The 20,653-nt window shown below is 37.1% G+C and overlaps 1 protein-coding gene across 1 annotated transcript in view; it reads right to left on the bottom strand.

Annotated features, from left to right (window-relative positions):
• MAP3K4 (mitogen-activated protein kinase kinase kinase 4) overlaps positions 1–20,653 on the bottom strand; it is a 65,880-nt gene that overhangs the window by 12,133 nt on the left and 33,094 nt on the right. The window contains exons 11-22 of the mRNA XM_014876009.2: positions 20,361–20,510; positions 19,213–19,374; positions 16,670–16,803; positions 15,088–15,166; positions 13,061–13,139; positions 10,746–10,842; positions 9,757–9,873; positions 6,149–6,249; positions 4,987–5,067; positions 3,340–3,531; positions 2,454–2,524; positions 189–305 (exon numbers count right to left, since the gene is read on the bottom strand). Coding sequence (XP_014731495.2) covers positions 189–305; positions 2,454–2,524; positions 3,340–3,531; positions 4,987–5,067; positions 6,149–6,249; positions 9,757–9,873; positions 10,746–10,842; positions 13,061–13,139; positions 15,088–15,166; positions 16,670–16,803; positions 19,213–19,374; positions 20,361–20,510 — 1,380 coding nt within the window. The remainder of the gene's footprint in view (positions 1–188; positions 306–2,453; positions 2,525–3,339; positions 3,532–4,986; positions 5,068–6,148; positions 6,250–9,756; positions 9,874–10,745; positions 10,843–13,060; positions 13,140–15,087; positions 15,167–16,669; positions 16,804–19,212; positions 19,375–20,360; positions 20,511–20,653) is intronic.

The following is a 20,653-nucleotide window of genomic DNA, read 5'->3' as shown; positions in this document are numbered from 1 at the left end:
AAAAAGGCTCTCCAAACTATGTTTCACAGACCTCAATATTCAGAGGAAGAAAAGACACACTGCTATTCACAAAGATAACCAGACAAAATGAACTAGAATGTTCTCATGTAAAAACCTCCAATAATCAAAGCTTCTTAAAATTTTCTCTAAGCCTTATAAAAATGGCCCAGTAATTTATGTTTTCTTACCCTGTGGAGCTCCACACCAAAATAACGAACCAGATTAGGGTGTTTGATGCCTTCAAAAATCTTCAGTTCATCAGCTGTTTCTTTGATGGTTTTGTGATCATTAGGTTGAAATCTTATCTGCAAGAAAGATTTCTCATTATTTTGCTGCTATTTCAAATTAACAAGGAACAAAAAAAGCAAACAACCCATCCTAAACTCAAACACAACAAAAAGCTTGTGTTTTTGTTGTTAAATAGCACACTCACACAAAAAGCCCTTAAATACCCCTCTCCATCCCCAAACTGAAACAAACACAGCACAGTAAGCTATTTCTGGAAAATTACCTACAACTATGATGATTTATAGACTTTATAAGAGCAAAATGATGTTGCTTAAACATGCCAATAAACTCATGAGCACATATGTATCTCTTCTGTGGTTTCCTTCTAGCTTAAGTGTGGTAGACAGACACAATATAAGAGAATCTGATAGCAATGTCAGAGTGAGCTTTCATTCAACAAAGATTTTTTTTGCCAGGGACTTCATCTCCAGAGAGTCTAAGGGATCTCTTTGAGGGGTTTATACACTGAGAACGAGGCAGCTGTAAGGAAAAGGTGTAGCATGGAACAAATACAATCAAAAGTTTTGATGAAAGAAACAGGTTTTCATTACTTTTCCTATAATATATTGTGACTGTTCAATGAGGAAAAACATTATCAGTTGTTCTGAAAAACTGATTTAAAGCTTCTAACCATGCAAAGATAAGCAAGATGAACATCAAGTTATGGAAGATGCTACTTTTACCATATTGTTAGAAAACATAAGCTTCATTAATTGAATGCAGGACAACTGCTAAAGAAATAAATGCACATAATATTGCCTTCAGTCGCTAGGATGTTACATTCTGTGTAACAATTCCAGGATACAGTTTGTATTCAAGCAGTGGTAAAATTAAATACATAAAGATTACAAAAAGGTGAAAAATTATATTCAAGTATTTTACATATTCCCTAATGCATAGTTGCAATACTATGTATTTGTAGTAAAGCTCGTCCACTATAATTCAAAGTCATTTTAATGACACTGTGGTTGAGGTAATACAGTGTGAAGAAATCTTGGTGCAAGTGCAGGGGAATGTAGTGTTCTTAACCGGTTAAAAAAAAAAATCAATAAATCTATCTTCTCCCAAGTTATTCTTTAAGAAATCCAGAAAAGCCTTTTATTTGGAAGTTGCAAACAGTTTTCATTCAAGCCTAGTAAAACAAATATCTGTCAAACAAGATCTATTTATGAGCTTACTTCAGCTTCTGCTAAAGAGCACACACATGCTAATCTGTAAACAGCACCTGCATCTAGAAAGCAACTCTGAATTACAGAAACAGAGTGCAACTGATGGGGGGGGAGGGAAATGTTATTTCATCAGGAGAAAAAAAAAACATACCAGCAACAAAATCTCAAGTCTTGGTATTAGTCAGTGACTAAGTATGGTACAAGAAGTTAAACACAAGCCCAGTCTTGCTTTTCTACACCTTGGAGATCACACACATATTGTGTGCATGTGTAAGAACTAGATCATAAAATGTAACTGCTGCAACATCCAATGGCTGTCACAGTAACTGCTGTGAACAGTTAATGCTTGCAGCTGTCTAAAGATGCAGAAATGCATTAAAACTGAACAATAATTTAAAAGAAAAACAACTACAGGGCGTTGTAGGGGAAACAGATCTCTACACCTACAGAGCTTTACTTACTTCTATCCTGAAAACTAGATTTTCTGTACCCACCAAGTTAGTCAGCAGTTTTGTGACTCAACCTAGCTCACACTACAGGAGAAGCTGAAAAATATCTGATGTCACACTTCCTATCTTTTGCTCTAAGGAATGAAGAAAAAAAATAAAATGTGAAAGGAAACAGTGCAAAGAAAAATATAAATTTGTGTACAGTCTTCACTAATCTTTCAAAATTATTTAAAATCTCTTAATAGAAGTTCACATATATTAAGCGTCCATTTAAATTCACAACCATCCTATGAGATCAATAAAAAACACATTATTTTATTTATTATATTTTACATACATTTAAGTTTAAAGTTATGAACTGAAAAGCAACTTGAGGAAAAGGTGCTATCAGCAGCTGTGGCTACATGAAGAAACAATTTGTCTTCCCACCCTTTCCCCATTAGCTAACAGCAGTGTGCAGAAACCCTCAGTGCCTCCTATGTCACCTGTATTTGGTTTAGAAAAAAAAACCAAGGGCAGCAGTGATTCTTGTATTCACAGTACTCACTTCCTTCATAGCCATCAGCTCTCCAGTGTCAACACTGATACAGGTATAGACCTTCCCATACTGGCCTTCACCTGCAAAGTTAGAGTAAGGAAAATTCAGTACACTACCTTCAACAAGTAACAGGTACATTAACTGCAATGAGGAAACATGACTGCTTTTTACTTTCCTTTTAATTTAAAACTCCAAGTAGCTTTTAACTGTAACAATACCACATTCATAGCTCCAAATTCAAGCTGAATAAAAGTAAAGACATTATTTGGCTGACCTGAAAGAAAACTTCTCAAGAACAAAAATTTTCCCCAAAAAATTCCAAACCAGAGAGTAAAAAATTATCATATGGGGGAAACAATAAAATTGGTGAATTAAATCCCAGAGTTCCAACTAATTTCCATTCATATTTATGGTTCTTCCAAGTGTAGAACTTGAACATTTTATAGGGTTAAACACATGCAGGTAGCATAAGATCATACCTAAGTAATCATCCTAGCCAAATCCTTCTCCTTGTTTCCTGTTATTTGACCAATCCTGTGTGACACCTTTAGTCATACAGATGAACTCATGAATTCATGCTACACATTTCTACAAGGAAAGCTGGGAGCAATAGTCATTCTGAGTTTTGATTATATCATTAAAAAGATTTATCTGCAGATAAATCTGCACTCTGTGCTTGAGTCTGTACCTGATTTCTTTAACTACAATTAGACAAATCCTTCTACATTAAGAAAATCCTAGCTGCAACAGTATTTTGTAGTTTTAACATTCTGATTTCAGTAAAGCTGACAATCCCTATGCAGGGACCCAAGATTTTTAAAGACAGTCTTTGATTTCCTTCACAAGTATAAAGTTTGGTATTTTAGATAGATAAATGAAAGTATAAAGAACATACCAATTTTGTTTCCTCTCTGCCACTTGAATGTCACTTTTCTCAAACCTACATGCATGACATTATCATAAGATTTCGGTGTGTCACAAACTTGGCCAATGATGTTCTTCCTTCTCATCTCTTTGTATCTCCTTTCTTCAAACAACTGAACAGACTTTTGAACAGCTTCCATTGGGGCTTGCTTGGAAGCAGTGTCTAAAAAGAGTGATGAACAATTTCTTTGATTAAGAAATACCCACCATTATATTTTGTTATCTTCTGATCTCACATGAAGTAACCAGAGTTAAAAGAAAACTATTTTGTGAGTCTAATGAAGACGTAGGAAAAGAATAAGACATTTTAACAATCACATATGAAACTATCATTTATGAATCACATACAAAACTAAGGTAAAATGAGAACAGTGGTACTTCCCTAATCATATCTTACTTGATTAAAGGAAATCACATTTATGAAAGACAACACACTTGTTGCATTTGACCTGTAACTAACCTCTGATACTGGAAATATGTTAGGGTCACAAAAGCACTAAGGAAAGGACAGGTAAGGTTTTGTTCTTCAGAAATATGAGAGGTTTCTTGAAAGACCCATGGCATCTGTTATTTCAAAGATTTAGAGTTATCAGAAACTCCAGCTCACAAGTCTTATCATGGAACAGCATCCTAGTGAATGAGACCAAAGAGATCTCAGGGCACTGTTAGCTCATCCTCTCCTAGTAAAGCACAAAAATTATACACCTGTCACTGTAGACACCAGTAGCCTGTTACTGGCAGTCTCCAAAGAATGGAGATTATAATCCCAAACTATATATTCTACTCCCCTACCCATAATTGATACTACTTCCTCAATACTAAATATGCCTTGCTGTAGTTTCAAACAAAAATCTTTGTCTTATTCACAGTGGGGAGTTCCCATTACAGCAATCTTCTAGAAATTTTCAAGTTTTCCCTCATTCTTCTTTTTCAGTTTAAACAAACTCAAATTCCTTCAGTATTTATGTTCTGACTTTTAGATTTCAAAACATGAATTTGTAATTCCTCCTGTGTTCTGTGTAACGTTGTTCTCATGTTTCATGAGGTTCTACCCTCACACTCATGTTTGCCACAATGCATGCAAACAAGCTTCATGTATGGATCCATACAGTATAGGAGTGTCTGAAGTAATCAACTTACTTTCAGTTTCATGAAAATCAGTAGGAAGACAGAGAGGAAGGGGCCCCACAATAGCCTTAAATTTAGGAAACAGTGCGGGACCACACACTATTAGACACAAAACAAGAAAATCCCACACCAGGGAGAGATCTTGGGAAGTGAGGAAGTGCTTCCTACTGTCATAATTGGGCACTGAATAGAGACAACAAACTTCTGCAATTTCTATATAGTAACAAATGAACTCAATTTTGTACAAGACTGCTAGTACTTTTCATAAAGTGAAAAGAATTAACTTTTATAAAGTTCAATTACTCCTACCTCAAAAAATACACCCTGTGATTCTCTTAGCAAAATCCCATACCTGCAATCAGGGTTTTCTTTTTCCTCCTTCTTATGTATAAAGTCGTGAAAACCTCTTCACAATCCACAATAAAATCCAACCTTCTAGTACAGCACTGCTTTAACAGGCATTATATTATAGTGACTCCTAAACACCTACCTTTGGTCTGGTTGATTAACGTTCTGAGCTCCCAACTCCGCCGGGATGAAACACTGGAATCTCCTTTTGGATACAATGGCTCTAGAGAAATAACAGTGTGAGCACAAAAGTAGCTTTATCTCATAATAAGTATTATGCCACTATTTTCAGCAGAAACTGACATCTTACATGTAGGACTAATACACTCTATATGTATAGCAATATATGCTCTTGAAATCAAAATCGACTTCTCTTTAGAAAACAAATTATAAAATAGAATTTAATTTATTCCACTCCTTCCACAACTTAGGCAAGCACTTCAAGCCAGGGTACTCAGAACCAAATATGCAAGATACTTGTAGGAAAACCATTTTCTAAGGTTCCTTAGAGCAATATTTGTATTCATTCCAATCTAAGCCATTTTCTTATTCATATACATACAAAAAATGGAATAAGCATAAGGCAGACAATATTTTCAACATTTGCTTAAAACTAAGATGAAAAAAATCTCCCACACTTTTTAATATAAAATTTTAAGGCATTTCTCTCTATGATATCCAGTGCAGATGACTACATATCAGTTCTATTTTGCTTCAGATTTTGTACTTCCTTTTAATTTGCACAATCAATCTTTCAAGATATTTGTTGCAATGAATACCACATATACAGGGACTGGGGAAACCTGAAGGAGAAACCCCGATCAGGACACCAAGTCACACATCCTGTCCCTTCTTCTAGGATTCAAACAACAGCAAGTATTTGTAATACTTATTATACTGCAGGGATAAAAGAACTGGACAGAAAACACTTCACTTTCCTCATTAATCCTGATTAAGTTCATACATCATTAACAGTGTTCCGGAAATTTACTATCAAATGGGGTATATAATTCAGAAATCATATTACTAATTCCTTTTTGAGCATTGGGACTTAGTAAAGCACCAGGAAATCCCTTCAGATACAATTCAGAAACAATACAAATGGCAAGAGAATAGTGAATATATCTGAGAATAAAAGAACTTCCTCTGACCATATAAGCCCACAATTTAAAAATCTAAGATTTCTGAATGTGATGAGGTGAAAAATTTTTTTGGAAAGGGTAAGAACTGGGAATAGAGAGAAATATGTTAATGACATAAAGCATCTGCACATCCAGGTCACAATTTATTACTGTGACAATCACCTTCTCGCTCTTCAGTGGGACTGGAGTGTCGACTAAGGGATCTGAACTGCAACTCAGCTGCTATTGAAGCAAGTCGATCATTTTCAGGAACACTGGAACCCCTGTCAAAAAGAGCCATCATACTAATTAATTTGTCATTAGTATTTATATAGTGCAATGCTAATTTAACTGCAGTTTTTCATCAAAACCTCTGAAGCCTAGGATATGAACCATGAAAGAAACATGAAAGAAAAAATGATGCTGAAAGGTAATCAGAAAGCCTTCTCTATACACTTTTTCCCTCAAATGAAGATTTTTAGATGATTTTAATTATGCTGCTCTATGAAAAAGCCATAAGCTTCCAAAGCATAAACTACTTCAGTTTCTTGCCCATAGCAACAGAATTCATTTTCATGATTTGTAGCCTACTACTAAGACAGCTGCTGCAGGATGCAGCTTGTGCCAGGGTTGGATATACAGTCAGAAGTGATTCAGCTGGGTGATGATACAAGCCACATCATCAGATGAAAGACAGTAACCGAATTCATATGTGCCTAGTGCACTGCAAATACAGTCATAGTCCATAGCCATTAAGTCAGAACTAATGGAAAGAAACATTAACTGGTTGACAGGAAGGACACTGTTAAATGACAGCAGCTTGACTGCTTAGAGCCCCCTGTTCTTCTGGACAACATGGAGTGGAATCAGATGCCTCAGAGTAAGAGCCAGATGAACAACAAAGCTGAACAGAAAGGAAAATAATAATTAAGAGAAATAAGACTTAAATTCTTAAGTCTTCAGGCACCTTTCTCCAGCCCCAGACAACAACTAGTCCACTCTTTTAGAGCTGTAAATTCCTTGTGGAAGTCTTTCTATCCTTTTGGAAAAGGCTCCTCTTCAATTTTTAAAGTTTGATGGGGAAGAATTGTGACTGACATCTCCTTAAATATAACGCTTTAGAGGTATGAGCTAAACGTTACTGAAGAGTGGGCAGCATTGTTAAATCCTTCACTGAAAGCTAAGAACTACAAAAAGATGAAAGATACCTTGCATCACAAGGTGCACACACATCTATGAGAGGACTACCAGTCCTATAGTTGTTTCTAAATTGCATCTGAGTATTACCTAAAAATAGTTTTTTAAACAAACAAACAAACAAACAAACAAACAGACAAAAAAAACAAACAGAAAAACCACCATACTACAACCTTGAGAACAGAAGCCAAAACCACACACAACCTATTCCTACACAAATGCTCTCCAGATGATGTTTGCTTTGCACTTCCTACTACTGTCCAACCAGATTTTACAAGTTTGAGCAGGAACTGAAACTACACAAGTGAAAATTCTCATTATTCTTCAGGAAGTTGAGGTTTTAATGAGCAAAAAGGCTAAGCTGGTTCTCAGCATATAGAGAGCAACAACTCCTGATGCACAAAATGCTTAAAAACAAGCAAAGCTACACCAGCTCTAAAAGGAGGCAGCAGCTGAACAGGCCTGAGCACCATAGCTTTGAACGCAGGTGCCTAAACCCCATTTCAGTCCATCTTAGGCACCCACACCTCCTAATGATCCAGAAAGTCTACAGGCACATTATTAGGCAAAAATTATAGTAAAAGAGAAGAATGCTTGATAATTTTTGGTTCCAACCCTGGATTAAAAACAAAATTAAGAATAACCACAGTTAGCTCAAAAACTGACCATCCATAAACGTTATAAACATAAACCTAGCATAAATATATAAATATCAGAAAGCTGAATATAAACCACCAGGTATTTGTGCTTTGGATTTTAATTTCTAGCTATACTATATTGGTTATTTTTTTCTTTTAATTGTTGTTGCTGTTAAGAAAAACTTCACTAGAACTATGGTGGCACTTGTGCAGTATGCACTGCCTAGTACAATTGATTTACCAAGTTCCTACTGTCAACTTTTCATAGATATTTACTGCTTATAATCATGTCTTAAAGGTCTAAAGTGTTTCTAGAAAGTGTACAAAGTTTCTGTCTTCATGCTATTCCGGCACTGGAATCTACATTTTGCCAAACCACAAAACACTTCATTGATCCAAAAGATTCTGTTTCTCTTTTGGAGCACAAATAAACAAAATTCATAGTTAAGACTGCAATGAATCAAAGCTTGCAACTTTCTTTTAACTATACTAAAACAAAAAAAAAAGTAGAAACATATTACATTGTAGTATTTTGCCTTCCTCAATAAACACAATCTCTAAAAAAAAAAACCAGCAGCCTTCAGAATTCTGCCTCTGCTTTCATAAATTTTTTCTTTAAATTATTCCTAGCTCATACAGAGTATTAAATGCTACTTAAAAATCCAGACAGTGCATTTAAAAAACCAAGATCATGGAATATTTTAAGACGAACCATCAGAAAAATAGTTTCAGAAAAAAAGCTGAGAATTCTAAGAAAAATACAAATCTTCAAAAAACACTGATTATCCATCCTATTGTCAGCTTATAAAGCTGCCCGAACCTCTCAGTGAAGATTCTCTAGAATGTTACTCACTTGAAAGGGGTATTCAAATTCTGCAGACTACTGCCTGCTCTTTTTCATGAGGGGGCTTAAAAGAGGAATAAGGGATAAATAGGTCTTCTGGCTCACAACAAAAAATAATTTATTACAAAACAATTCATAATCAAGTTATATCCAAGTTTGTTTTGGTCACCATCAATCTATTGCTCCTTCACCACCTCTTTTTTTCTCTACCAGCTGTGTGATGTAGTCAGATATGTGTATCCATTCATATGAATTTCTATCCCAAAGAACTTTCAGTACTGTGCAGTAGAAATAAGAATCCAAAAAGCTATTTTTAAACCCTAAGGTAACATCATTGTCTTAAAAGCAGGCTTTTCAGGGGTGCAGGGGTAAAAAAAAAGGTAAAGTTGGGAGATATGTCAGTGTAACTGTAATATGGGATGAAGAAATATCAAGTCTGAAATTAAAAAACAAAGATAATAACATAGGTCTGTCCAAAGAAAAAGTCATTTGTGATGATACAGAAGCAGTTTCTGTTACATATCCTGATACAAGTATAGTTTCTTTCATATTAAGTTTATTCTGCTTCACCCTAAGAAGTCAAAGGTGTAGCAAGGAATTATTTTTTAAAATCCTCATGTCTTTAATTTTGCATTTGCCTCTATACAGTTTTTCAAAATATTTGTGACGGACAATAACAACATCAAAACGGTTAGCTCACGTGAAAGAAAATGAAAATTCTTGCGCTTAGTTGTATCTTGCAGTTATCTTAGTGGAAGTCATTCTACGATTCTAAGTGTTAGTTATCAGCACTAATTATTTACTGCAGTTATACCAATGAGCTGACTGGTGTATGTTCATTGCACGGACATTTTACTGAGCAAATCTGTAATCTCTATCAGAGCTGCATGCTTTAACTACCACACTGTTCAGGCACTTTGAATGTGAAAGTGGTCTCATCATCAATTTCTAAGGCACGTGATTTTGCTCAAGTGGAACATGAATGAAGGAGCCAGCGGAAGACACGATGGGAGGGAAGAGCGCGGTGCAAACGATCTATTAGGATGTATGTGGGAAGAGTTATGTGGGTGATGTAGGGAGGATGAGTCTGCTACGTCACGGAGCGCAGCTACCTGGTCTCATTTGCACTGCTGAGAGGTTTGGGCTGGGCGGAGTCGCTCCCGACGGGAGCGGGGCGACTCATAGCAACACTGCCATGGCTCCGCGCATCACAAGGGACACTCCGCGTGCTGTGGCAAGAAGAAAAACTTCAGGAAACAGTTAAAAAAATGTACGGAGTTGAAAGTTTGTTTTAGAAACAAAATATTGAAGTGTGTATAGTGATGCCTGATTTTAGACGGTTTTCAATTACATGAAGATTTTTGCGTGGAATAACTGTGGGTCTCAGAAGCTTTACAGAATAATAATAATCCTCAAAAAAAATCTTCAAATCTTTAGAATACTACTAGCTTCTGACAAAGCTAAGTGGCTTCTGAAAAAAATTTCAACTGCAGTTTCTCAATGTCATCATATTCTTTAAAAATAGGGCCTCTGTGTAAATTATGCACGGTGATGTTTATTTCAAAAATTTTTTAAACTATTTTTGCAGTAATTCTCACATCAACTCTTCCAAAGGAAGGAGAAAAGATCCACTGTTTAAAGTTTATTCACAGCAGGTTGGTAATGACGCAGAAATGCCACCATATTTCAGAATGCTAGATTTTTAAGTTCCATATATGTAAATTACAGAAAGCACTGCCACAGGAACTTAGGCAGGCATTCAAAGTGTGGACGGAAATACAAGTCTTGTTTCACTGAATTAAAGCAGTTTTCACTGAATTAAAGCTTTTTACACTGAAACACTGGTTTCAGGAAAGATAAAGGGGATAAGAATGACTTCAAAGTGAGAACGCATGCACCAACAGAAATGGGGGTGGGCGAGCAGCAAGAGAAGGAAACTTGTATTGTCCTTAAAAGCACATCAGTAAAATCTGGATCACTTATGCGCTGATTTTTCTATCTGCTTTGCCCTCAAAGGGAAAGGAAAGGTGTTCCACTTACTGACATTCAGCATAATCAAGAGAGGATAAACAGTTTAAAATGCTGTACTAGTGCTCAATACCTGAAGCCTTCAGGTGTGGGGATGATGAGATGAGGATTTGGTGGATCACTATGGCACCGAGGCACTTTTACAGGACGGGGACTGTTTCGATGAACAGCTGCAAACATAAAAACAGATCATATTTATAACTCAGATGTCAGAAAAACTCTCTTAAGGGCCATTTCAAGACACAAAATTAATTCCTATTTACAGAGTTAAGTGTGAACTGGCACATATTTTCTTATCTTTTAAGAAAAATACATATTATTCCAACTTTTAATAAATCAACTGTACATATTAATACTTTTCCTATTTTTGTAGTACTTAACTGATCCATAAAATAATGAAAATTCTCCAGATACTCAAAAACTAGCCATTAGAAAATGTGTACATATTTCACAAAAACTTCATTATTTCTACTTCACAAATTAAGCTTATTGCGAAATAAACATTAACCAATTAATAATTAGCAAATCCAAGAGCAGTATTATGTTCCTTTCCATAAGAATTAAGCTTTCTCAGACAATAATGGAAAACAAATTAAGCTGTGGAAGAAACCCACATATGATAGTTTTACCCAAACTAACGCCCCCCATGACAGTCTGCCCCAAGGAAGTTGTGCAAATGGGCAGGACAAAACCTAAATGAGTAGTCACTGTCTTTATGCCTAAAATTCAGTGCCTCCAAGAGCAGTCTGCACCATCTGCCCTCAACTCCTCCTTAAATAATAAGTAAAATATGTGGCAGTCACATCTCAAGACAGCTGGTTGCCCACCAAACCATGAGTCAGTACTTTCTGCCAGGCTAGGTTTATCTCAGGCAGCTAGGTTTCTGCCTTGTTTGCACTACTAGGGTAAGCAAAAGATGGCAGGGCCAGGTGTTGGTTGTCCTGCTGTAATCGGAAAATATGCTAGCAGCAGACCCAGAAGGCAGGTCCTAACCCACCCAGGTAGACACCAGCTGTTTCACAAAGCAAAAGGACAGGATAAAACACCAGGAGATACACAGCTGTGTATCTAGAGGCAGCAGTGTGAATACAACTGGATCCTCACCCTTGGGAAAAGTGGTAAAGACCACAGTGAGTTTAAGTCCTTCAAAGTGATATGCAAATGTAACTAGGAAGTCTTATTTTTCTTCTGATCAGGAGATAGGAATGGGTATCTGCAATATCTGCAGCCAGGATACAGTTTATGTTAAATTTCACATCTATTAAAGTTTCAGGCTGCTGTTCAAGTCTGCACCATTCATCTGTGTCACCCTCCCCATGCCTCTGAGACAAAAGCTGTCAAGCAATTTAGTTTGTATAACCTGCAGTGTCTGCAACAGCATTTTTAAGAGTTTCAATAACTTGGCATCATCACACTGGTGGTTCGCTAAAACAGGCCTCCCTCTCAACAACAGTACTGAAAGTGAACATACATTAATGTACAACATAAAGTGAAAGGTGAAGGTTTTACATCACTGTACAGAATTTGGCTAAATTTGATTTTAGACTATGCTTCTTTGACTGACTTTCACTGCAAAAGGTTTGTCAGCTAGAAGACTTTCTTATCAAAATGGTCTCAAAACAAGCTTTCCTGAAAAAGTGGAACACCTCCTCTGCTGGAGGCAGATTATCCTCCCGTCTTCTATCATCAAGCCTGCCCAGGACATGGACACCAGGAGAAAAATCAAAAAGATGACAAAGTATTTTGAAAAGTAAATGAATCAATGGAGTTGAGAGGAGAAACACAGAAACAGTACTGAGAAAGAAATGAGTAAAAGGCACACACAGCAGACAGAACATTATTTTCTCAAGACGCATCATCAAATATGTTGATTTCACTCTAATGAGATCAACATTTACATCTATAAAGATGTATTTTACACTATGCCATATTTTATATCAGAGAACTGGTTTGCACAGCTCCCATGTATAACTCATGGGTAGTTGGTAATATAAAGTCCATTAGAAGCAAAAACATCTGCAGTGCCAAAGTGTAAATAACTGCAGTGCCACAATGGAAGTTCGGGAGAGGGAGCTGTAACTGTCTTCTTAAAGTCAAAATCACATTTTTATTCAACCTTTAAACAACAGAGCCCTTTCCTATAAGATTTGCAGGACTTCATAGGAAGGACAAAATCAGAGGAAAGAATCTGTAACGCTTTGAAATTTCTTGGGAAAAATTACCACATCTTTACACTTTATCAGGCAATAATGGTTTCACATCAACAATCATAAATACACTGAAAATACTTTTATTGGTATTTCTTGCATTTTAAAAGCACTTTACAATCAAAATTCTGTAACAGCAGCAGCAAAGCTCCAGAACAAACTCTAGTAACTTCTGCCTTACCAAGGTACAAACCTGTAACAGGACTGTGAGGTTTTCCAATAACATGGCCAATGCACTCATTCATCAGAGCTTGTAAACTCTAGGAAAAGACAAACATAAAAAGTTTTGTTACAAGAAGGTTGATGATCATATGACAAAGCTCACAGTAAAAAAATGTAATCTGTCAGATAAGCACCCCTATATTCTACCTATTATACTAAACTTCTGGATCCACATTAGCGTTTTGACTTAATCGATTTTTTTTAAGTTAGGAAGTCTTTGTTTTGTCTTGCCTTTTGTCTTTGTCAAAATTACCTAACTGTAAGAACTGAACAGTGACATATCATAAAGAACATTTCAAAATATAAAGATATTGGAACTTCATGTTCATTGCTAATATAATTAAAATCACATTTCCTGGAAAAAGCTGTAACAATTTTCTCTGCTCTTCCCCTTCACATCCCAAGAAGAAATCTAAAAAATTGAGTGAGAATATAATGGCCTGAACCTCAAGATGAAAATCTGTAAAACAAAATATATGAAGTCCTGCATATTAAAAGAAATACTACCTACCCATGAAGCTATCAAAACTTTCATGAAAGCGATTTTAAAAGTTAAAATCACTGAACTGGGCCTCAGACAAGCTGAGCCAAATTATTAGGTGTACTATTCAATGTGTATGTAATCCTGGAAAGTTACTAAATCTTCCTCTGGTTGAATTTACTTGTCAGAACACCAGGGATAAAATGTATCTTCACAAAGTAAAATTATGTTCTTCGGTAGAGCTGCTATGAAGGTCACTTCTGTATGTCAGTCACTCAGTGTAGCCAAAATTTCTTCCATAAATTAAAAAACTTAGTGAAGACCAGGAACTTCAAGGACTAAGAAAAAACTGAATTATAAAACTAAAGGACCATTGAGCTTCAGACTGGCATATTTTGCCAACAATTTCATCTTGAAATGCAGAGTTCTAACTCTAGACCATCATTCCTTCATGATATGACGCAGCATCTAAGAGATCAAGATTGACACTGCCATTTCTAGGTAAAAATACTGTGATCTGTGCTATACAGATTAATCAAAGCAGCTTCAAGTGATGATCTCCAAAACAGAAATACTTTTCTTCTTTCTTAAGACAGAAAAAAGCTCAAAAACGCAGTTAAGGTTTTGGGCTCCCCCATTTCTTTCCCCCTTACTTGTTCAAAGTTTATTTCAGAAACTACGTCAAAATACCAGCTTTATTCCATCATTAAGGCAGACAACCTTTCCCCAACAACATAAATGCAGGACTAACACATATTTTACTAGAGAGACCCTGATAAAAATACACGTGAAAAAAAGACTAAACCATGTATTTTCTGTATTATGCAAGATTAATGTAGTTGGCATTTCATAACACATCTTGAAATTAGTAAAAATCAAGAGGTGCTGACACTCACATTCTGCTATTTTGCGGAAACTGCGCTTTCACTTCTCTTTAGTATTGTACCAAGATCAGAGAAATAAATTCTCAGAATAGGAAAAGGAAGAAATCAGAGCAGACAAAAATGCCAGCTTTAGTCTACTGTTTTTTTATAATAAAAACAGAAGAAAGATGCTTTAAAGTCTTAAAGTCTGTTTCATGTTGGAATTATTTGAAAATTAAAAAATATTTCAATGACAGTGATTCCATATTCATAACCACAGATGAACTTTGGGTATTAGTTAAGCCTTAGAAGCTTACATTTAGAAATTAATTATGGCAACTATAAATCTCTGTAGAAAGCTGCTGTCAACTTTCCAAGACACAAAGGGAGGTGGCCTCCCCAGACAGTACCAGCAACTTGTCAGCAAACTGAAACCATTACTGGCAATGGTCACAAATCTACTTCTTTTCAGACTCTAACAAACAGAAGAGATAGCTGCATCAACAGTGATATACAACAGCAATTGTTTCAGAACTGCATCTGTGTTCAGATGTTGTTTTATAAAAAGTATCCCTGCAAAATATATACTGATAGCTTCAGAATCATTTACAAATAAACACCATAAGAAAAACTTATCCATACCAAGAAGTCATCTTCTGGGAGAGCTGAAATAAATGCTGGCTCAATGGCTTGAAGAAAATCAAAACCTTGAGTTGCCCATCTATGTAAAAAAAAAAAGAAAAGCCAAAAAATGAAAGTCTTTGGCTAAAGCCATCATTAAGAGTTTCAACCACATCCAAGAACATTAAATAATAGTTAATTATTTTTTCTCTGTAAAATATGATCAAATTCTCATTAAAAAAAACAGACTAATATATAAAACAAAAATTTTACTTTTTATCCAGTTATATTCGGACAAAGACTGATTTTAGAAAGGGCACTGCCAAATACACCCATACACATGCTATCTTCCAAACAGTGTCATCAACTCAACCATAATTTGTTTCAGAGCAACAAGCCAAACCATTGGGATCCCTGCCTGAAGTCTCCTTTTCTGAAACCAGACTGAAAGGATACTGAAGATTTCATGAACTATCTGATTAGTAATGACTGGGCATCAGTGGTTTCATGGCCTAGACTGGTAAAGTAACTTGGCTGGAGTGAGTTGTGTCTTCAGCCACCTGCTGAACCCCCACTGCCTCCTCTTTGACCTATTCAACTAGCAATTGCAACCTACAAAATACAAATAGAATCACAGGATATCTTGAGTTGGAAGGGGCACGCACGGATCATCAGAATAACTTCTGACTCCACAAAGGGCAACACAGTCCAAATGGTTCTTGAACACCAGCAGGCCTGGGGCCATGACCATTTTCCTGGGGAGCTTTTTCAGTGCTTGACAACCTCTCAGTGCACTTTTTCTTAATACCCATTCCAAACCTCCCCAAATGCAGGTTTAAGCCATTTCCTCTTGTCCAGTCACCAGAGGGAAGACATGAAGAAGTTGCAGATAGCAACTCATTTTCCTCTTCCCCAAGCTGAGCAACCCTAATATCCTTAATTACTCATCATTACATCTTGTCCTTTAGTCCTTTCACCATCTTCATTGGCCTTCTTTAGACCTGCTGCCATATTTTTATGTCCTTCTTAGATTGTGGAGCCCAAAAGTGCACAGAGTACTCGAGGTGAGGCTGCACCAACGCTAAACACAGTGGTACAATCACTCCTCCCAGCTGGTCAGATCTATTGTGCCTAAAACACCCCAAGATATAGTTGGCCCTTTTCACCACCTGGGCACATTGCTGACTCAGAGCTTACAATTAACAAGAACCCTGAGGACTCTTTCTGCATGGCTGCACTCCAATCTGCTGGCCTCTGATCTATATAGATATCCAGAGTTACAACACCTCAGGTGCAAAATCTGGCACTTGCCCTTGTGAGATTTCATAAGGTTAGTTTTTGTCCAGCCCTCAAGGTCTCTCTGTACCCTTGAGGGATCAATGTCTCCTCCTAATTTAGTATGGTAAACTTATTTAGTATGTACACAACTCTTGTATCCAGGTCACTGATAAAAACATTGAAAAAACTGGCCCTAAAACTGAGCCCCGAGGAACACCCTAGTGACTGGCTGCCAGCCAGACGTCACTTCATTTATTCCAATTTTTTGAGCCCAACCCTTCATCTCTTCCAAAAACTACCATGCCAGTAACAAGTTGGCTGTTACCTGGGTCGAGTGCCTCGGCCACTCTCACATTTTGTTAGCACATAATTCATCCATTTTCTGGCAAAGTTGATATATTTGTCTCCAATTTTCTGCCTGAATTCTCCAGACATCAGACGAACAACTTCTTTATGGTACTGTAAGAAACTAAAGATTACTTTTCACATATTAATAAGAAGAACAATATCCACTGGAGTATTTGCAAGCTAACAAAACTCTACAGTATGGTAACAGTCACATCCTATTCTTAGATAAAATTATTTTATGCAAGCAGTTGCCTATTTATATACAAAAAATTAATCAAGTATGATAGAAAATATGCTACAGTGAGAGGCAATACTGAGCCATATTGCATTTTTCTCTGAGTATCAGGCACATGTTGATGTTTAACAGTGTACACATCACTGAAGAAACATCCTACATAAACACTTGGGTCTCTAGCCAGACACGGAACTGCAAAGTAGTGTTTATTTTTTAGTTATACTGTAGTAACATTAGGGGATAAAAAAGCTGTGTGCATTTAAAAATCAAACAAATATCAGCTATTTCTTATTACTATCCTAGAAGTACATTAGGGCATGACACCATCTTTAAAAAATTTTACAAAGCCCAGAGGAATCAAATAGCTAAACAGTTAAAACATCTGAACATAACGTTTAGAATGCCCACACTCTAAGGCAAGCATTCAAAAGCTTGCACTGAATCCAAGAACCACCATCAACTCTGAAGGAATGTCTCATGTTACAGTATTATATTATTCTAGGCTGAAAAACAGTGAGAAGGTAAGTTAAACCACAGGGTGGTAGAGTCACCATCCTTGGAAGTATTAAAAAAATAATTAAATATGGCCCTTTGTGATATGGTTTAGTGAGCATGGCAGCACTCAGCTGAAGGTTGGACTTGATCTTGGAGGTCTTTTCCAACCTTAGTGATTCTGGTATCATCTAAAATGTTGCCAAGCAGCAGAGCTTACAAGGCTCTATCTGAAATCATCAAATTCTTAAAAGCTTTTCAGATTTCCAGGCACTGCTAATTTAATGGATTTATCAGTTTCATCTGTTGCCTTTCAATTATTCTCAAGTAAAATTTCTGAGGCAACACATTTTTTATGATGCTCTGCTAAAACTGAGCAGTCACAGATCACTAGAAATTACCAAATGTGAGGCTCATCTACATGAAGGACTGAAAGGAGGATCCAGAAGACAAAAGACCTGTCAGTTTGAAGGTTATGGATCATCTAGTACAGGACAAGCAGGAGATTAGGTCCAGTCAGCATGGTTTGTGAAAAGGAAGTCCTACCTGACTGACCTGGTCTCATTCTATGAGAAGGTGAACCACCTAGTGGATCAGGAAAAGGCTGTGGATGTCATCTACCTATATTTTAGTAAAGCTTTTGACATTGTTTTCCACAGCATTCTGCAGAAGCTGGCTGTTCATAGTCTGGATAGATGTTCATTGTTTGCTGTGTAAAAAACTGGCAGGATGGCCAGGCCCAGGGAGTGGTGGTGAGGGGTGCTACACCCTGCTGGCAGCCAGTCACTATTGGGGTTCCCCTGGACTCAGTTTTGGGGCCAGTACTGTTTTATGTCTTTATCAATGATTTGGACCTGGGGATCAAGGGCACCCTCAGTCAATTCACAGTGGCACCAAATTGAGTGGGAGTGTTGATCTGCTGGAGGGCAGGAAGGCCTTGCTGAGGGTTCTGGACAAGCTGGATTGTTGGACCAAGGCCAATGGTGTAAGGTTCAACATGTTCAAATGCCAGCTCCTGGTCCTGGGTCATTGCAATCCCATGCAGCACTACAAGCTGGGGGAAGAGTGGCTGGAGAATTGTCTGGGGTAAAAAGACTTGAGGGTGCTGGCTGACAACTGGCTGGACATGAGTCAGTGTGTGCCCAGGGGGCCAAGAAGGCCAGTGGCACCCTGGCTTCTATCAGCAATAGTGTGGCCAGCAGAACTGGGGCAGTAATGGCACTGCTGAGGTTGCACCTCAAATGCTGTGTTGGGCTCCTCACTACAAGAAAGACATTGAGGTGTTGGAGCAAGTCCAGGGAAGGACAACAAAGCTGGAGCACAAGTCTTGTGAGGAGTTGGGGTTGTGTAGCCTGGAGAAAAGGAGCCTCAGGTGAAACGTCATTGTTTTCTACAACTACCTGAAAGCAGGTAATAGTGAGGAGGGTGTCAGTCTCCTCTCCCAAGTAAAAAGTGTTAGGACAAGAGAAAACAGCCTTAAATTGAGCCAGGGGAGCTTTAGGTTTGGTATTAGGAACACCTTCTTCACTGGAAGAGTGGTCAGGCATTAGAACAAGCCCCAGGAAGTGGTTGAGTCCCCATCCCTGGAGTTATCTAAAAGATGTGTAGATGTAGACATGGTTCAGTGGTGGACCTGGTGGTGGTGAGTTAACAGCTGGAAGTGATTATCTTAAAGGTCTTTTCCAACCTAAATAATTCAATAGTTCCATAATTCTTTGTATTTCCACAGTTACTAGTTACCTTATTTGCACCAACACAAAACCAGAAATTTCAATCAGTTTTTGTTTCCTTACCTCAAACCCAAAATTATAACCCTGAATCATGGCTTCCCGGTAGTATTGCTGCAAAGTGGCAGATTCAGATTCATCAACTTCAGCATCAAACTCAGATGTGAACATGTGATCAACTCTATCAATGGCACTGCTTATCTTATTGCATAGCTGTAATGCATCATTCTGAGTAACAACAAAAAGGGATGGGGGGCAGCAAAATATTCCTTAGTCTTGTCAATTGTAGAATATCAGGCAAATATTAATCTAACAATTACATTATTTTAAATAAAAAGGTACTATAATGCCACAAAAATTCATTCAGTCTTGGAAAAACAAACATTTTCCAGCAGTTGCATGAAGCAAGTCTTGTAATTAACTCAGGTATTATAATAAAGTTTGCTTGCACGTGATTAACTTTAAAAACAGACAGCAAAAGGGTGACCAGGGAACCAACAAAAAAACCACAAAACGAACAAAAACATCCAACCAAAACCAGACAGACAAGAAAGGAGAACATGAGTTCTACTATCTATAGGGTGACCAGCCTTTGGTTCTATTTTCACCTTGGACACAGCCTCTATTGAATGCAGGGACTTGATACTGCCACTTTTAAAGCCCAACAAACAAACCAACCAAACCCATCAAAGGAAACACTCATCAGACAAAAGCAAAACAAACAATCAAACAAACAGCACCACACCCCACACGCAAAACAAGCAAAGATTTAAAAACCCACACCAAATCCAAGAGAAAAGAAACAGAGAGACTACCCACTTTTACGTTTTCAAATAGGAAGAAAAGTTTGTTGCAGATCATTGATTTTGATAAACTTGGTTTTAGAAAATCATAGACTTACTTTCAATTCAATATTGCTGCCACCCAAAGAGGTATTCACTCTGTTGCTATGGTATTTCATCTGCATTATGGACTTGTTTCCCAATTACCCAATGCAGAAACGATTACAACAATATAGCTCGAAAACACACTCACAAGTCATTTGCAAAAACAGAATGGAAATTGTACTGAAAGTAAAGTCCATAGAGGACTACCACATTACTTAAAATTGCAGAATAGGCCATTAGCTTTGCAATCAAATCTTCTTCCACTTTTTCACTTATCAGTGAACAAAGCACCATCAGTTTTGATAAATAATCTCCAAATCTGCTTACCTTTAGCTGCTGCAGAGCTTTGGCAATGATTGGTTGGCTGGATGTCTGTTCCTGGTGCAGAGATATGAGCCCTTCAATAGACTGCTGGAAAGCTTTTCTCTGACTCACAAGGTGGGCAGACTGAATTACTACAAGGAGGAGGTTATCAACCTAGAATACAAGACACCACTACTTTTTGTAAAGAAAATTCTCTCTGTAAAAATATATCCAATATCACTAGCTTCCAATCAGATTTTTAAAATTCTAATATATGAAAGACCTCTCATCACTGTTCACGAAAATCTAAATTCACA

Source organism: Sturnus vulgaris, chromosome 3 (genome assembly GCF_052056855.1).
Source record: "Sturnus vulgaris isolate bStuVul1 chromosome 3, bStuVul1.hap1, whole genome shotgun sequence".
Classification (NCBI taxonomy): Eukaryota; Metazoa; Chordata; class Aves; order Passeriformes; family Sturnidae; genus Sturnus; species Sturnus vulgaris.
This window is presented reverse-complemented; position numbering and strand designations above follow the sequence as displayed.